The following is a 17,389-nucleotide window of genomic DNA, read 5'->3' on the forward strand; positions in this document are numbered from 1 at the left end:
CCCGATATGCAGACTTTCTTCTATTCTGCGGTCGCAGCAAAAGTGCTAACTTGATAACCTTCGCTAATATGCTGCCACCTTCATATTGTGTCATTGGCTTGATAAGCAATGATTTAAATAATAATAACATTCACAGTTGTATAATTATATTTGTCATGCAGATGTGTGTCTTTTTATTTGTAGGGTGGTGTCAAAAAGAAGACGTTTGCTTTAAGTCCATAGTAAACTCCTGCAATGACTGTGTCAGATCTGGGCCATACTGCGCTTGGTGTCAACAACTGGTATGTTTTGAGCACAATCTGATTTCACAATTTGATCATTCGGTCGAATTGAATTTATGATCAACTTTTTTTTTCCAATTAAAACAAACACGCAAAGAACACAAATGCTTTTCCACCATTCATTGCTCCGTTTGTCCTCATTCTCAAGTCTCCAGTTAATGTTGGGATGCTGTAGAAGACAATTTCGAGTTGAAGACAAAAACCTGCCTTTAAGATCCCACCCCAACAGCTTTTTTCCAGTTTTCTGGCAGAGGATAGTCAAGACATTTAAATAGTACTTTTTAATTTTTGTACAGCACCAGACTACATGTTAAGTGTTGTTGCCCACACTACATTACTGAAGTTTGCTTATCCAGGAAGAGGGATGCCTCCATCTGTGGTCTCTGCTCAAGGTTTCTTCTTTTTCCCCAAATAGGGTTTCACGCTTTTCATGACCCAATTAGCATGTTGAATGAATGCAAGGTCCATTCTGGTTATAAAGTTTCTTCCTTCTGAAGGAACTGTAAATCCATTCACATTGTAATTTACAACTTTCACGATTACCATCTTTTTGTCAGTTATATATTTGTCAGTTATTTCTATGCTTGTTATTTCTTTTTTTCCACAAAATCTAGTCAGTGCCTTTAAGACCAAATGTGTTTGCCTCTCTAATACCCTTTGGATGGCCACAATATCTGTCAAGATAAAAGAACAAAAATGAATCAAAACATGCAATACAAGAACAGAAACTTCTAAATTACCAATTGGTCCGACCTAGTTACTGATAAGGTATCGCTGCGAAATACAGGCAAAGTGCCAGTGTAGCCATTGTTGTATTGAAGCCAAGAAGTGAGTGTATTCCACTCATAAGGTTGACTGATCATGAATTTCACCCCGTCTTTATATTTTTGGAAATTGATTTTAAACTTGAAAACAAATATGGATTACACCCTTAAAACTGCCATTCAATGTTACACACTCAAAATAACATAGTTATGTAATTCAGCTTGACTCCTTGAAGAGGGCCTTGTAAACCATGAGGGAGAGCAATGTTTCACCTATGCCAGTACCTCCCGCCTGTAACTATTCACCAACCCTTAACTTTTCCTGCTGCTTCTCATGGGCGTCCACTCATAAATTCCGATCTCATTAAGTGTCGGGGCATCTCTGTCATCATTGGGAGCGTCTTTCTTGAATCCAGACGTATCCTGAGTTTAGCATGGCAGGGGCATTTCACCCGCATTCCTTTCATTTTCAGCTGTTTGATAAAGTGTAACTGGGCCCTTTTCCTTTATACACTGAGGGTTTAGTCATGATTGAAGTAGATGGGCTTGTTTTGAAACAGCGTTTGATTCTGTCCCAAGGCCAGTGGTAGCACAGCTTATTTCATTGTAACGTAAAGGAATCTCACAATTATGAACCTGGAATGAGCCTTGGGGTCGGGGGATTTCCTCTCGGGTGCTCTGTGCGCTTGTTGGATTTTCAACCCAGCACCGACTTGTTCCGTTGGAGCCTCATGAATCAAGTCCTTCACAAAGAGGACCATATCCCGGCTTTCACTGCCCTCCAGCACTTCATAGATCCTCAGATTGTTACGTTTGAGCCTATTCTGGAGGTCTTTGCATCTTGCCGTGAGGTCCTGGTCACAGCTCAACAAGTACAGGAGAGCCCTTTCGTGTCTCATTTCCTTTTCCTGCGTCGCTCCAATTCTCCCCTGAGCCTCGCACACCCTTCCTTGGTGCTTTGTGTTTTGATCTTTTACGTCACCCACCGACCTTTTTAGTCTCTCTAGAGCAGAGAGTGGGCCACTTTGGACCGGGCCGTGGCAAGCCATACAGATTATTGAAAAAAATAATAACTTGCAGTACTTCTTGTTTATTATTTGAGACTAAAAAATATCTTATTTTGAAAAGTGACAGGCTTCTCTCCGTAACATCCTTCTATGATGAACTCGTGACTAGTCGTCCAACGGATCATCTTTGACCCTTGATTCGTACGGATCGAGCACCAAGTTTCGGGTCAGGCACAAACTGTGGAATGGCTGGTGCGCGCACACATTAAGGTAACATGATTAGTCCGCAATCACTATAAAAGCAGCAGAAGAAGTTGAAACCCTGCATGGATCACGAAAGTACAGGAGCATTTTGTCAACTTGAGGTGAAAGAAGTCCTCCAATTAATGATTAATGATTTTTTTTCTCTTTGTCTCTTGACACCGTCATTTCAGACAGATATGTCAAGGAAGCTGCAAACATAGTCAATTAACACGCTGGCTCCGCAATGGCTAACTTCAAAATAAAGCTTAAAAAATAATACATTGAGTCATTGATGCCAATGCAATAGCCTCAGTAGATTTTTACTTTGTAGTTGGCCCTTTTGGTGGCGTAACAGTTCCCTTGACTTCCGTTTTTGACCTTTCGGCTTGCTTTATTGCAGTTTTATTTAAAGATAAAGATAAAAAGATAAAGATGTGCTTTAATAGTTCCACAATGGGGAAATTTGCAGTGTTACAGCAGCAAAGATATAGATCCCACAGAGGCGGCGAAGTGATGTAGCCGTTAATGTATACCATTAGCAGCAGACATTCATAAAAAGCTTATGTAGTTTCTACCAATATCAACACAACGGCATCCTGAAATCATAGTTGCTAATTTAAGACATTATCAAACTGATGGTTAATTACACCGTCATTGGATGACACGACACACGTCTCCAGTGTTAGTGGCCGCTACTAGCTTGCAGCTAGCTGTTAGCATTAGCAACAAATTCCAGCTCCCATTTCACCCCAACACCGGTCCGCGGCAGAAAAATGGTTGGGGACCACTGCTCAAGAGAGGTTCTAATTTGGCTGTGTCCAACCTGATTTTCACACATTATTTTTTTTTTTAGTTTGTGGGTGTTTTAATTTGGTATTATTCATTTTTATTGACAGGCTAAATTTTAACTTTTATATGGAAGCTTTGTGTTTAGCATATTGTCTCAGTCATAACGTCACCAAAAGTCTGCGGTTCTGTTTTCTGTTCTGTAAAAATTTATAACTTTTGTGGTGTAATAGCAAAAAAGTGTCCAATCAAATGTTAGTTGACAGGTTCAAAATAGTTCCAATGCCATAACTATCTATTCTCATGTATGTTTAATATATAAAATTGTATATAAAGAACGTTACTATTTATTATTTACAGGCAGGTGATCACGTTTTTTTGTTTTTTTTTTATAAACCACAATTCGAATGAAGTTCAGATGTCAATAAAAACTGAATACAATGATTTGAAAATATTTTTCAACCGATATTCCATTGGATGCACAACAAAGACAAGCTCTTTCATGTTCCAACTGATAAGCATAGTTGTATTTTTTTGCAAATTTTCTCAGAATTTTTTATTTGATGCCTGGACAGTATTTAAGCTCGAGTGGCTCAGTGAGATACTGTCAGAACGTCAAGCTTTCTTCCATGCCTTCGGCATCCAGTCCAGCACTTTGTTGTTACTTTGCATTTTTGTATAAAAACACATTTTTTTTCTCCCACATCTGTGTGCCGTCTGCAACTCTGTCCAACTTCTGTTTTTTGTGTGCCAAGTTCATCTCTTTGTCAAAAGCTTCATGAGAAAATATTTCAACAGTTTAGGTCACTGTTACTCAACATAAAATTGCAAGGAATTTAGGGATTTCATCATGTATGATTGAAAAATATCAAAATGTTTAGAGAATCTGGAGAAATGTCTGTATGCAAGTGGCGTGTTGAACTGAAAATTATAGTATTGCACTCTAAAATAACTGATGCAATGATTTTTTTTCAGGCCCACTTCACATCAATTTGAGTTGTTTGTGGCCCATGAACAATGAGTTAGATGAATGTCTATAGATTCTATTGTCACCAATAATGTTGCAAAAATAGCTTGATTGAATTTCATTTGCATATAAGTCACAATATTGGCAGCACGGTAAGAAGCTAGTTAGCATGTCCGCCTCACAGTACGGAGGTTGTGGATTCAATACCAGGCTCCTGCCTTTCTGAGTGGATAAAGATAAAGATAAAGATGTCCTTTATTAGTCCCACAATGGGGAAATTTGAAGTGTTACAGCAGCAAAGATATAGATCACACAGAGTCGGCGGCGTAATGTAGCCGTTAATGTGTAACATTAGCAGCAGACATTCATAAAAAGCATGCAAATATACACAGTATAAACGTATCTAAGTGTAAGGAAACACTCCTAATGCCTGTCCATTATACAGAGGGAGAAACACTGTAATGATAAAAACTACTGAATGATTGAAAATACTGCAATGATAAAGATATTACACTGATAAAAGTACTGTAATGGTGAGAGTACTGAAATGACAGGAAAGTACTGCAATGATAGAAAATACTGCAATGATAAAAGTACTGTAATGGTAAAAGTACTGCAATGATAAAATATACTGCAATGATAAAAGTACTATAATGGTAGAAGTACTGCAACGATGGAAAAATACTGCAATGATGAAGTATTGTAATAGTAAAAGTACCGCAATGATAGGAAATACCGTAATTATAAAAGTACTGCAATGATAAAAGTACTGTAATAGTAAACATCCTGCAGTGGTAGAAATACTACAGTGATAGAAGTATTGTAATAAGAATACTGTAATGGTAAACAAAATACATCATTGGTCGATGTTTAAGTACACCCTTGGCTGAAAGTAAAGTAGTAGTGTATATTGCATTCTAGGACTGCACAATTGCACTAATGCCCTCCTGTTTGTAGGCCTGACCCAATGTTCTTGTTAAAAAGTCTGACAGCAGTCGGCAGGAAGGAGCGGCGAAATCTCTCTTTGGTACAGCGAGGATGTAAAAGTCTGTCACTGAAGGAGCTGTAAAGTGTTCTCAGAGTGTCATTGAATGGGTGGGCTGGTTTGTCCAGCATTGATGACAGTTTTGCTGTCATCCTCCTGCCCCCCACTGAGTCCACAGAGTCCAGGGAGCAGCCCAGGACAGAGCTGGCCCTCCTCACCAGTTTGTCCAGTCTCTTTTTGTCTCGGCCCGAGATGCCTCCTGCCCAGGAGACCACTCCATAGAAGATGACTGATGAAACCACCGAGTCATAGAAGTTCCTGAGGAGTGTTCCCCGAACGCCAAAGGACCTCAGCCGCCTGAGTAGGAAGAGTCTGCTCTGACCCTTCCTATAGAGAGCGTCTGTGTTGTCGCTCCAGTCCAGTTTATTGTTCAGATGAACACCCAGGTACTTGTAAGTTGAGACCCTCTCAACGTCTGTTCCCTGGATATTCACTGGTGCAGGTGGAGAGTGCCGACGCTTGCGGAAATCCACCACCAGCTCTTTGGATTTCCCAGCGTTGATTTGGATGCGGTTCTGCTGACACCAGTCCACGAACCCCTGCGTAACCCCTCTGTACTCCCGATCGTCATCGTCAGTGATGAGGCCGACAATCGCAGAGTCATCAGAGAACTTCTGCAGGTGACAGGTTGAGGAATTGTATTTGTAGTCCGAGGTGTAGAGGGTGAACAGGAAGGGAGCCAGCACAGTTCCCTGCGGCGCTCCCGTGCTGCAGAGGAGCACGTCAGACACACAGTCCTGTGTTCTCACGTACTGTGGCCGGTTTGTGAGGTAGTTGTGAATCCATGTGATGAGGTGGTGGGCCACTCCCGCCTGCTCCAGCTTGTCTCCCAATAAGGCGGGCTGGATGGTGTTGAAAGCACTTGAGAAATCAAAGAACATGATCCTCACCGTGCCCCCTGCCTTCTCCAGGTGGAAGAGTGAAGTGTGGAGCAGGTAGATGATGGCATCATCCACACTGATGCCAGGCTGGTATGCAAACTGGAGTGGGTCCATTGAGGAGCTGACCAGGGGGCGCAGATGGACGAGGACCAGTCTCTCCAGGGTCTTCATCAGATGAGACGTCAGCGCCACTGGTCTGAAGTTGTTGAGCTCCTTCGGATGGGGTGTCTTTGGAACCGGAACCAGGCAGGATGTTTTCCACAGCTGGGGGACTCTGCCCAGCTTCAAGCTCAGGTTGAACATGTGCTGGACGATTCCACACAGCTGGTCTGCGCAGGATTTGAGGAGCTGGGAGCTGATCCCATCTGGGCCTGCCGCCTTCCTCGCCTTCATCTTCCTCAGCTGGTTCTTCACCTGAGATGTTGTGAGGAACAAGGCTGAGCAGGAGGAAGTGGTGGTTGTCTGATGAGGCTGGGAACTGGAGCCTGTGGAGAGAGAGAGGGGCGAGAGAGGGGGAGAGAGGGTCTTGTTCGCAGTGGCAGGAGGGGTGGGTGGGGGCTGCATCAGGGAAGCCTGAGCGGGGTCAGACATTTGATCAAACCTATTGAAAAATAGGTTCAACTCATTTGCCCACTGAAGCCCCCCCTCCTTCTGGGTCTTACCTGATTGTCCGTGGCCTGAGATGGTCTTCAGGCCCCTCCAGACATCCCTGGCATTGTTCCGCTGCAGTTGTTCTTCCATCCGCATCCTGTAGGACTTTTTCCCCTCTCGGATCCTCCTTCTCAGCTGACGCTGCACTCTCTTCAGCTCGTCCTTGTCGCCTGAAACAAAAGCCCTCTTTTTCTCCTTCAGGAGAGCTTTAATGTCCGGTGTGATCCAGGGTTTGTTGTTGGAGAAACATCTTACAGTCCTGGTGGGAATGGTGTTCTCCATGCAGAAGTTAATATAGTCTGTAACTGTGTCTGTTAGACCATTAATGTCCTCACCGTGAGCTTCGCTGAATACCTCCCACACAGTTGTGTTGAAACAGTCCTTCAAGGCCTCCTCGGCTTCTCCGGACCATCGCTGAACTGTGCGTGTCACAGCTGGCTGCCTGCGGACGAGAGGTTTGTACACAGGCAGGAGAGCAACCAAGTTGTGGTCAGCTTTGCCCAGCGGGGGGAGGGGCAGTGACGTGTACGCCTCCTTGGTGTTGGCATAGAAGAGGTCCAATATTTTATTGTCTCTGGTTTGGCATGTTACATATTGTGTGAATGAAGGCAGAGAGGAGGAAGGAGAAGCATGATTGAAGTCACCAGAGATAAGGAACAAGGCATTTGGGTGCTGTGTTTGTAGCCTGCTCACAGCTGCATTCAGTACATCACAGGCTGTCTCACCGTTAGCAGAGGGAGGCACGTACGCCGCCACCGCGATCACATGACTGAACTCTCGCGGTAAATAGACCGGACGCATGCTAACAGCTATCATCTCAATGTCCCGACTGCAAAGTTGATCCTTAACAGTTATATGCCCAGGGTTACACCATCTATCATTAACAAACACAGCCAGCCCTCCCCCTTTTCTCTTACCGCTCTCCAGTGTCCTGTCCGCGCGTAGTATTTGGAAGCCGTCCAATTCCACGACGGCGTCCGGCGTTAGCTCTGTTAGCCACGACTCCGTGAACACCAGCAAGCTAGCCTCCCGGACAATCCTCTCGTGCCGGGTTAGCGCTGTTAGCTCGTCCATTTTGTTGGGGAGGGATCGAACATTCCCCATAATAACGGACGGGAGGACGGGGTGATATCGTCTCCTCCTTGCCTGGCGTTTAGCCCCCGCACGACATCCCCGTCTCTTCCTCCTCAGCTCGCGGGGAATATCGGGTCTCGCTCCGGGAGCCCACGCGGCGTTAGCACGGAGTGCTAACAGCTGATCTCTTGTGTACACGATCGATCCGTAGCTCCGAGTTTCGTCTCCGGACACGATCGCGCAAAAAACAGCCCCCAACAGTAGTAAAACCACCGCAAGTTGGATGTCCATTGCTGAGGTGAGGTAAAAATAAAATAAAAAAGGGTAAAGGGAAAAAACACACGAAAAAGGCTCAATAGTGAGCCACGCTGCTGTAAACAGGCAGCCACTCGCGCGGCGCCGGAACCGGAAAATGGAGTTAGCATACATGGGTTTTCTCCAGGTTGTCCAGTTTTTTCCCACATTCCAAAAACATGCATGGTAGGTTCACGGAACATCTAAATTGTCCCTACGTATGTTTGGGAGTGTGAATGGTTGTTCGTCCTTGTGTGCCCTGCGATTGGCTGGCAACCAGTTTTGGATGACCCCACCTGGATAGGGTCCAGCACACCCGCAACCCTCGTGATAATATGCAGATGGAATAATGGATGGTTAGATGATCATGGTATTGTATTGTTATCTTAATTATATATAATAAATAGGATAAAATAATATTAATAAAAATAATAATAATGGCAATAATGGTTCTCTTGGGCATGGCCCCCCAAATGCAGGTGTTTTGTTGTCTTGTTTTCGCCTTTGTCATGTGCATATATAAAACATATTTTAAAATTAAATATGATCTAATTCTCATGCCATCTGTAAAGAATTTCACCAAAGCAGGTGAGCAGGAGTCAGCACGCTGTGAAACCCGAGCAAAATTGATGGAAAGAGGCTGCAAGGAAGAAGAAATTATCAACCCTGTGAGCAGTCAACAAATAGAGAAGAATGAATCTTTGTCCACATCATTCAATATGCAAGAGCCTATTCAGCTAAGTCCACAGAAGATAAGTCTAAGATTGCGACCGGGTGAGTTTCATTTCTGAATTGATCACCATAAAAGCCTGTGATGTTTTTTTTCCCCCAAAAAAATATTGTTCATGTAATGAGACAGCAATTTCATAATCACATTGTTTCTGATACTGTAATACACTCACATCAATTTGCTCTGAGACTGTTTGCAAATAGAAATGTTTGTGAACTGAAGCTGTTCCCAATTTCAATGAATGAAAATAAAATGGATCAATTTCCTCCCCAAATGCAAAGCCAGGATGCTCTATTTTATTTAATACATTTCTTTAATTTTTTGATTCATGCTTCATTATGAACATTTTATTAAGGCTAGTTGGGAGACATGGTCACTCCAGGGTGTCCTGGGACGTCCTCTGGGCCTCATGCCGGTGGGACATGCCCGGAACACTTCACCAGGAAGGCGTCCAGGAGATATCCTAATTAGATGCCCAAGCCACCTTATTTTGCTCCTCTCAACATCCAACATCCTCTTGGATGACTATGCTTCTCACCCTATCCCTATAGCTCTCCTTTGAAGATACAACACCCTGGGGACAAAATTCATTTCAGCCGCTTGTATCCAGGATCTTTCAGTCAAGAACCACAGCTTGTCACCATTGGTGAGGATAGGAACATAGAATGGAGAGCTTTACTTTTGACTCAGCGACTTCTTCACCACGACAGATAGCAGAGATGCAACACTGAGGCCACCAAACTGGAACATCTCAATGCCTCGGCTGCGCCCAGAAATTCTGTTCATAAAAGTTATGAAAATAATAACTGCGAAAGGGCAGCCTTGGCAGACTCCAATCTTCATTGAGAGAAGTAGTTAATCTTGTCAGTGTACCTTGTTGTTGCAGCTGAGTAAACGCTGGCACGACTGGCTGCCGCTACTCACCGGTAACAGAAAGTGTTTTTTCACATTCTTAGCTCAAATTGTTTTAACTTTAAACTTCTACTCAGCACTCTCCTGGATAGTTAAATTGTCTGCCTTGTTCCAATGGCTGAATGTCTCCGGTCTACAGCCGACGACCTCTGCTGGATCCTCCGCTTTCAATGACAGTTGCCTCCGCCACCGCCAGCTCTGCATCTTCACCCGGACATTGCCCTATGGCGTCGGTGATACATCCAGCATGGATCCTGCAGAAACTTCCAGCAGATTTTCTCTTCTACTGCAATAGAATCCTACTGGTCCGCTACTTGCCGTTCCCCCAGGAACTCCGGCAGGGTTTGCGACTTCCGTGCATTAGCCTGCCCGGCTCGTTTGGCTTATAGTAATGTCAAGTACGACAACGCAGCCGTTTGCGTTTTCAACATCCGTTCTCTTACGAACAAGGGTCATCTCATCCAGGATCTCCTCAACTTGATTTACTTTGTCAAGCAGCAGCCAAACAACTTTTCTCAACTTACTGATTCCACTCCACAGATTTGTTTACATGTGCCATCTTTGCTCCAATGCATCTTTGCGGCGGAGGTCTCTATTGCGAGAAGTGGAAACATTTGCCCATATCTGTCCCTGCTTTCAGCTCCATTGAATGCACCGTTTGAACTTCGTGGCTCTATTCCCACTATTGTCGCCACCCTTTACAGACCCCCGAAGCCCAACCAGGGATTTTTAGCTGATTTTTCCACTCTTCTCACTCATCTTTTCACTCTTTACTCAAACACAATCCTGCTGGGGAATTTCACCATACACATTGACAACAATAATCTGCCTCTCACCAGAGATTTTTTATCCAGCTTTAACAGTTTTGGACTTCATAAATACATCCCCACTCATTCCAAAGGTCATATTTTGTACTTAAACTGTTCAACCCCCTCAACCTCACCCCAGATGATTTTCATATGACAGACCACTTCCTCATCAGATTCAATATTGCACTGTGCCTATCTTCAATCAAACCTCCACGTCTCATCTCATTTAGGAAACTAAAGGAAATTAACATTGACACCCGCTTCCCAGTCCACCTCTCCAACCCCGACGACCTCACGGCCCTCTACAACACTGGTCTGCACAGCATCCTACGTTGAGCTATAGGACTTGTTGTTATAATCCCCCCAAAAAAATCAGCACTTTCCTGGTGTTTAGAGTGGGGAAGAAGAAGCAACTCAATTTGACCTGCATGAGGACCATAGGCTTCACTGGGGTCATCAGGTGGGTGCCCTCCTTCATCGGTGTTTCGTTGATAAACCCACAACACCTCAGGATGGGTTCAACAGCGACACCTGTGCACCTCAGGTGTGCCCCCTCTGTCTCTGCTCCTCCTGCCTGTTGTCAAAAATGGAAGGGAGAAGAGTCCTTTACTAGGTCTTTGAAGTCTCCTGTGGTTCTATGAGGGGGTTCCTCCTCCACTTTTCCTCACATTTGACATCTAACAGCCCAAGTGGGGTCCTTCCTCTTCATCCAGAGCCAATTGCTGCCTCTCTCCGCAGCCTCCGACAGCAATTTCATAGCTTGTTGTTGGGCCTGGCCTCGGATCCCCATGCTTCTCAGGAGCCTTGTTGTTGATGTGGCTACAAATCCTCTACACCCGACCTCCACAGGGAGCACCTGTGTACGCCAGCCACGCTGCTCCGCCTCTGCTGCGATGTCCATGTATTTCAGGCTTTTGCGATTATAGGCTTCATCCACTGCAGACTCCCATGGGACTGTTAGTTCCACGATGTACAGGAGTTTCCGTGAGGTTGACCACAAGATCAGGTCAGGCCTGAGATTAGTGGTAATGATCTCCGGTGGAAAGATGAGTTTCTGATCCAGGTCAACTTTCATTTTCCAGTCTCGGGCTGTGTCCAGGAGGGTTGTTTCCACTCTTACAGATGGTCTCCCTGGAAGTTGTCCTGCTTTCACAAAGGCGATTGTGCTTGGGAGTCCAGGCACGTGGGAGGGAGGGCATTGTTGGTAGTTCTCCTTTCCTCCAGTATAATCGCCAGTTGCCGTAGGACCTGATTGTGCCTCCAGGTGTATCGGCCCTGAGACAAGCTGGTTTTGCAGCCAGTGAGGATGTGTCTCAATGATGCTGGAGTTTGGCAGAGGGCACATGAGGGATCTTCTCCAATCCATTGGTTGAGGTTCGTGGGTGTAGGAAGAACATCGTAGGTGGCTCTGATGATGAAGCTGATTCGGCTTCCTTCCATCCCCCACAGATCCCTCCATGTGAGTTTGCGATGCTCCAGATTCTCCCAGGTGGTCCACTGACCCTGTTTGGCCTGTGAGACTGCCTTTGCGCATCGGTCTGCTTCCTCCTGCTGGCGGACCTCATCAACCACCAGTCTTCTTCTCTGATTGGGTGTTGCTTTGTGCCAAGCTGGTCTACTTGTCCCAAGTCCAAACCCGCCTCTCCCCTGCTGAACCTGCCCTACTATGTCTCGATGCCTGAGAGCGGATTTAACCTGCTGCACAGCCTCAGAAGGGGTCCACTTCCTCACTGTTGCCAGTTTGGGAGCAGACATTCATATGGCTATGTCTTGGGATTCTGACAGGGTCATGTCTAGCCTCACTTTGGTGCATTTGTACTGTTCGGTGAGGCCAGAGACCAGTAGCTCCAGCGCACCATGTCCATATAATCCGATGTTGCTCAGGCACCGTGGGAGTCCAAGCCACTTTTTGATGTAGAAGCTGACTGACCTCTCCAGTTTCTCGACTTTAGTGATGGGGACTTCGTAGACTGTTAGAGGCCACATCAACCTTGGGAGCAATCCAAACTGCAAACACCACAACTTCAACTTGCCTGGGAGGGATGTCTTGTCTATGGTGACAAGTCCTTTGATGGTTGCCTCCCTCAGTTGATCGCTCTGGTCCGAGTCTTTGAGGCTTGCATCATACCATCGGCCCAAGCTTTTGACTGGCTGTTCTGACACCAACGGAATGGGTGCTTCTTTGATGTAGAATCTCTGGTCCGCGAGTTTTCCTTTGACAATGGACATGCTCCTGGATTTGCTGGGTTTAAGTTTCATCCGTGCCCACGTTATGTTGTTGTGAAGTTTTTCCAACAGACGTCTGGTACATGGGATGGTAGAGGTTAGGGTGGTCATGTCATCCATGTAGGCACGAATAGGGGGCAGCTGTTGTCCGTTTTGCAGGCGTTGCCCTCCTACAACCCACCTGGAAGCTTGGATGATAACTTCCATTGCCATGGTGAAAGCCAGCGGGGATTTGGTGCATCCTGCCATTATTCCCACTTCCAGTGGTTGCCAAGCTGTTGTATACTCTGCTGTTGTAACACAAACCTGCAAGTCCTGGAAGTAGGTTCTGACCAGGTTTGTGATGTTGCTCGGTACACGGAAGAAGTCAAAGGCTGTCCAGATGAGAGAATGGGGGACAGATCCAAAGGCGTTGGCTAGGTCCAGGAATAAGACGTGTAGATCTTTTCCTTCTCTTTTTGCAGATTGGATTTGATGCCATATCATGCTAGTGTGTTCTAAGCATCCTGAGAAGCCTGGTATTCCGGCCTTCTGTACCGATGTATCAATCAAGTTGTTTTGCTTTAGGTAGGTCGTCATTCTCTGAGCCACAATGCTAAAGAAGATCTTACCTTCAACATTCAAGAGATTGATCTGTCGGAATTGGTCGATGGTCGAGGCATGCTTTTCCTTGGGGATCATTACTCCCCCCTGCTCTTCGCCACGCCCTTGGGATGATTTGTTTCTTCCATGCCACCTTCATTTTCCTCCACAGGAATCGTAGGACTTTAGGAGCATTTTTGTAGAGTCTGTACGGGACTCCGTTTGGTCCTGGAGCTGAAGCTGCCCTTGCTTTCCTCACCAACTTCTCAATCTGATTCCACCTTGGTGGGCTGTCGTCCATATGGTGCTCTGGTACGGCCATTGGTGGCATGTCCGAAGGTAGCTCCCTTAGCTCGTACCTTAAGTTGTCCGTGTGCGTTGCTCTCAGGTGGTCCTCCAGCTCCCTTTTTGGAAACCTTGAGTGATCCGAGCCCTTTCACAAATCTGAAGGGGTCCTTGTAAAATGACATTCTTGCACTCTTCTTCCTCCTGCGCCTGACTCTAAGGTTTTCCGCTCTTCGCAGCGTACCAAGGCGCTCCTTCAGATCCATCTGCAGCAGGTCAATACCCACTCTCTCCTCCAGTGAGGCTTTCTTCCACTGTTTCCTCAATTTCCTTCTTTCTTTGACAAGGCGTTCGATTTCTTGCTGTCTTCTGGACTTGGGTGGGGCTGACGATGTTTCTGTCATTCTCTGATGTTTTATTCCGAATCTCTCTGCTCCGTAAGAGTAGATCAAATCGCCCATCCTCTCTAACTTCTTCACCACTGTACCTCTGATTTCATCCAGAATGTTGCTCAGGTCTGTATCGATTGCTGCCCACTCTTTCTTGCTGCTGGATTTTGGCCACTTCACTTGGGGTCTATGGCCTTGGGTGCTCTTCTCCAAAGCAGGCTGCGGCTGGCTAGGTTCCAGGTTCTCAGATGTTGTGCTTGAATTCCTCTCATCCTCTTGGGTACTGATGCTCAGTGGACTGTGGGTTGAATCCTGCCGCCGAGCTTCTCCCGCCTTACTTAACATTTCTCTTAACAGATATTGGTCATTGCGGGGTCCCAGACTTGCCTTCTTCAAGCACTTCATCCGTCCCTGATGTATTTTAAGGCCTAGACTGGACGTTACCTTAGACCATCCGCAGCTACATACCTGGAGCTCTTTTCCTGCTAACTTAGTAGGTGCTGTGCTGATTTTCTTCCTCGTTGCCCTTTCCTTTCCTGGGTTCGTTACCATGGTGTCAACCGATGAGTCATCTTCCGCCCCCGCTCTCGCAGACTCAGGGGGTATTTTCCTCTTTGGACTTTTCGTAGCCGTGTGGGGTGACTCTATTCACTTTCAGGTGACGGAGCCTGCTGTCATGGATAGCTAGCCCATGACAGCCCCGTTGGGGTCTTTCCCTCCTGCCAGCTGTCTTTCCACGCCGTCTCATGGTCTTTCCCTTGTTGTCAGCTGCTCTTTCACAGCAGTCACTGTTTCCAGATTATTCGTTTAGCTATAGGACTTGTCTAAATTCTTTTGCCCCTCTGAAAACCCGGTCAATCTCCTTCACATCCACTGCCACTGGACTCTGATCACTGAAAGCTCAAGACTACCCGACTGGAACGACTGTACAAAAAAACTGGACTCACTATTCACAAAGACATTTACAAGGCTGATATACTTTCTGACAAGGATTCCATTGCACAACGTAAATCTGATTATTACTCCAGTCTCATCCTCGCCAATGAAGGTAATATCAAATTACCATTCTCATTGCTCAATAGAATCTTACAGCCTCCTCACTCCCTACCCCCACACTTCTACTCAACCAACACCTGTAACTCCCTAATGACATTTTTCAACGGCAAAATCAGTAGCACCTCGGCCCCACCCACCATCTCCTGCACCTAAATCACTCCTGTGAAATAAATCTCTTTCCTGTTTTCAACTCCCAGATGCCTCTGAAATCGCCAACCTTATCCGCAAATCCAAGCCCTCCACATGTCAGCTGGACCACTCCCCACAACCCCGGTCAAATCCTGCTCATCCTCTATGCTTCCACTCATCCTAACAATCATCCACTCTTCATTAACCACTGGAATCGTGCCCTCACTCTCCAAAACTGCAGCAGTAACTCCAATTCTGAAAAAGCCTGGCTCTGACCCCAAAGACTACAACAACCTCTGCCCTATCTCCAATTTATCTTTCATCTCCAAAATCCTTGAAAAAATAGTTTCTTCTCAACTCCATGCCCATCTCACCCACAACTGCCTTAACAAGCCCTTTCAATCCGGTTTCAGTCCCCGCCACAACACGGAAACCGCTCTCATCAAAATCACCAATGATCTTCTCATTGCAGCTTCTACCGGTTCACTTTCCATCCTAATCCTCTTTGATTTGAGGGCGGCCTTTGACACCATTTCCCACCACATCCTCCTTGGCAGATTGTTCTCCGTTGGCATCACCCAGAACCCCCTTCTCTGGTTCCACTCTTATCTCACAGGCCGTTTCCAGTTCATTCAGCTCAAGTCCGTCAAATCTGTCTCCTCCCCCATCTCTACTGGTGTGGCCCAGGGCTCTGTCCTGGGGCTCCTCCACTTCATAACTTACCTCCTCCCCCTTGGCCATATCCTTTGCAAATTTAACATTAATTTTCACTGCTTGTGGATGACACCCAGCTCTACCTCTCCTGCAAACCAAATTCTCCTCTCCCTCCCCATTCCGTCTCCTCCTGCCTTTCTGAAATAAAATCCTGGTTCACCTCTAACTTTTTAAAATTAAATAACAATAAAACTGAGCTACTTCTAATTGGCACCAAATCAACCCTATCTAAAGTTGACAGATATTCACTATCCATTTACAGCACCTGGTCTTCCCTTCCACTCAAGAGTCTATGTGTCATCCTCAAGCTGCCAGGCTGCCAGGCTGCCAGGATGGCCGAGTGGTCTAAGGCGCCGCGTTCAGGACCCAGTCTCCCCAGGAGGCCTGGGTTCGAATCTCGAATTTCCCCATTGTGGGACTAATAAAGGGAATATTATTATTATTATTATTAACAGTACTCTTTCATTCCAATCCCACATCAACAACATCACCCGATCCTGTTATTTCCACCTCCTTAATATCAGCCGTCTCTGCCCCTCCCTTACTCACCACACCACAGCCATTCTTATCCACAGGCTCGTCACTTCCCGCCTTGATTACTGTAATTCCTTTATCTTTGGGCTCTCCCAGAACGCCAGCCATAAACTTCAGCTTGTTCAAAACTTTGCTGCCAGGATTATCACCAGAATGCCTTTTCCCCATCACATCACCCCCATCCTTCAGCAGCTCCTAAGGCTTCCAGTCAATCAGCAAATCCTCTTCAAAATTCTTCAATATACTTTTAAATATCTTCACAACCTTGCCCCTCCCTACCTTTCCGACCTCGTCCATATTGCCACTACATCCCACGCACTGCGGTCTTCATCCTCCGTCCTACTCACTGTACCCCTTGCCCACCTCTGCACCATGGGGGACAGAGCCTTCACTCACTCTGCTCCCCAGCTCTGGAACTCTCTCCCACCTGACCTCCTTAATTGTACCACCCTACCTGTTTTTAAACCTAAACTCAAAACCCATCAAACTACTCTCCCTAATCCAGATATGTCCCTCGTCCACTTAGTGTATTTTATCCAGTTTGTTTCTTCGTTTTGATGTTTCTACCCTAATTGTGTTTTTACTCTTGTACTTTACTGTACAGCATCTTTGAGTGTCCTGAAAGGCGCTTCCAAATCAAATTTATTATTATTATTATTATTATTATTATTATTGTAAAGAAATCCGACAATTCGGACCTAACTCTAAGATTGGTGGTAGAGGGACTGAACAGCCCAAGTTAGGGATCTTGGTACCCCGTACTTCCGAAGCACCCCCTCACAGAACTCTGCCAGGGACATGGTTGAATGCCTACTCCAAGTCCACAAAACACATGTAAAATGGTGGGGCAAACTCCCATGCACGCTCGAGGACCCTGCCAAAGCTGTAGAGCTGGTCCTCGAAAACCATACTGCTCCTCCTGAATCTAAGATTCAACCTCCTGACGGACCCTCCTCTCCAGCACCCCTAAATCCACCTTACCAGGGTGGGAGAGGAGTGCAATTCCTCTGTAATTGGAACACACCCTCCA

General features: G+C 45.9%; 1 protein-coding gene across 4 annotated transcripts in view; it reads left to right on the top strand.

The window, feature by feature from the left end:
• The window catches only part of itgb2 (integrin, beta 2), a 122,869-nt gene that overhangs the window by 18,102 nt on the left and 87,378 nt on the right, over window positions 1-17,389 (top strand). For all 4 annotated transcript variants that reach the window (XM_088314957.1, XM_088314956.1, XM_088314954.1 and 1 more), the window contains exons 4-5: window positions 184-281; window positions 8,566-8,767. In XM_088314957.1, coding sequence (XP_088171083.1) covers window positions 184-281; window positions 8,566-8,767 — 300 coding nt within the window. The remainder of the gene's footprint in view (window positions 1-183; window positions 282-8,565; window positions 8,768-17,389) is intronic.

The sequence above is a fragment of the Idiotropiscis lumnitzeri genome, chromosome 14, assembly GCF_059441095.1.
Source record: "Idiotropiscis lumnitzeri isolate Australia: NSW breed Sydney's pygmy pipehorse chromosome 14, RoL_Ilum_1.0, whole genome shotgun sequence".
NCBI lineage: Eukaryota > Metazoa > Chordata > Actinopteri > Syngnathiformes > Syngnathidae > Idiotropiscis > Idiotropiscis lumnitzeri.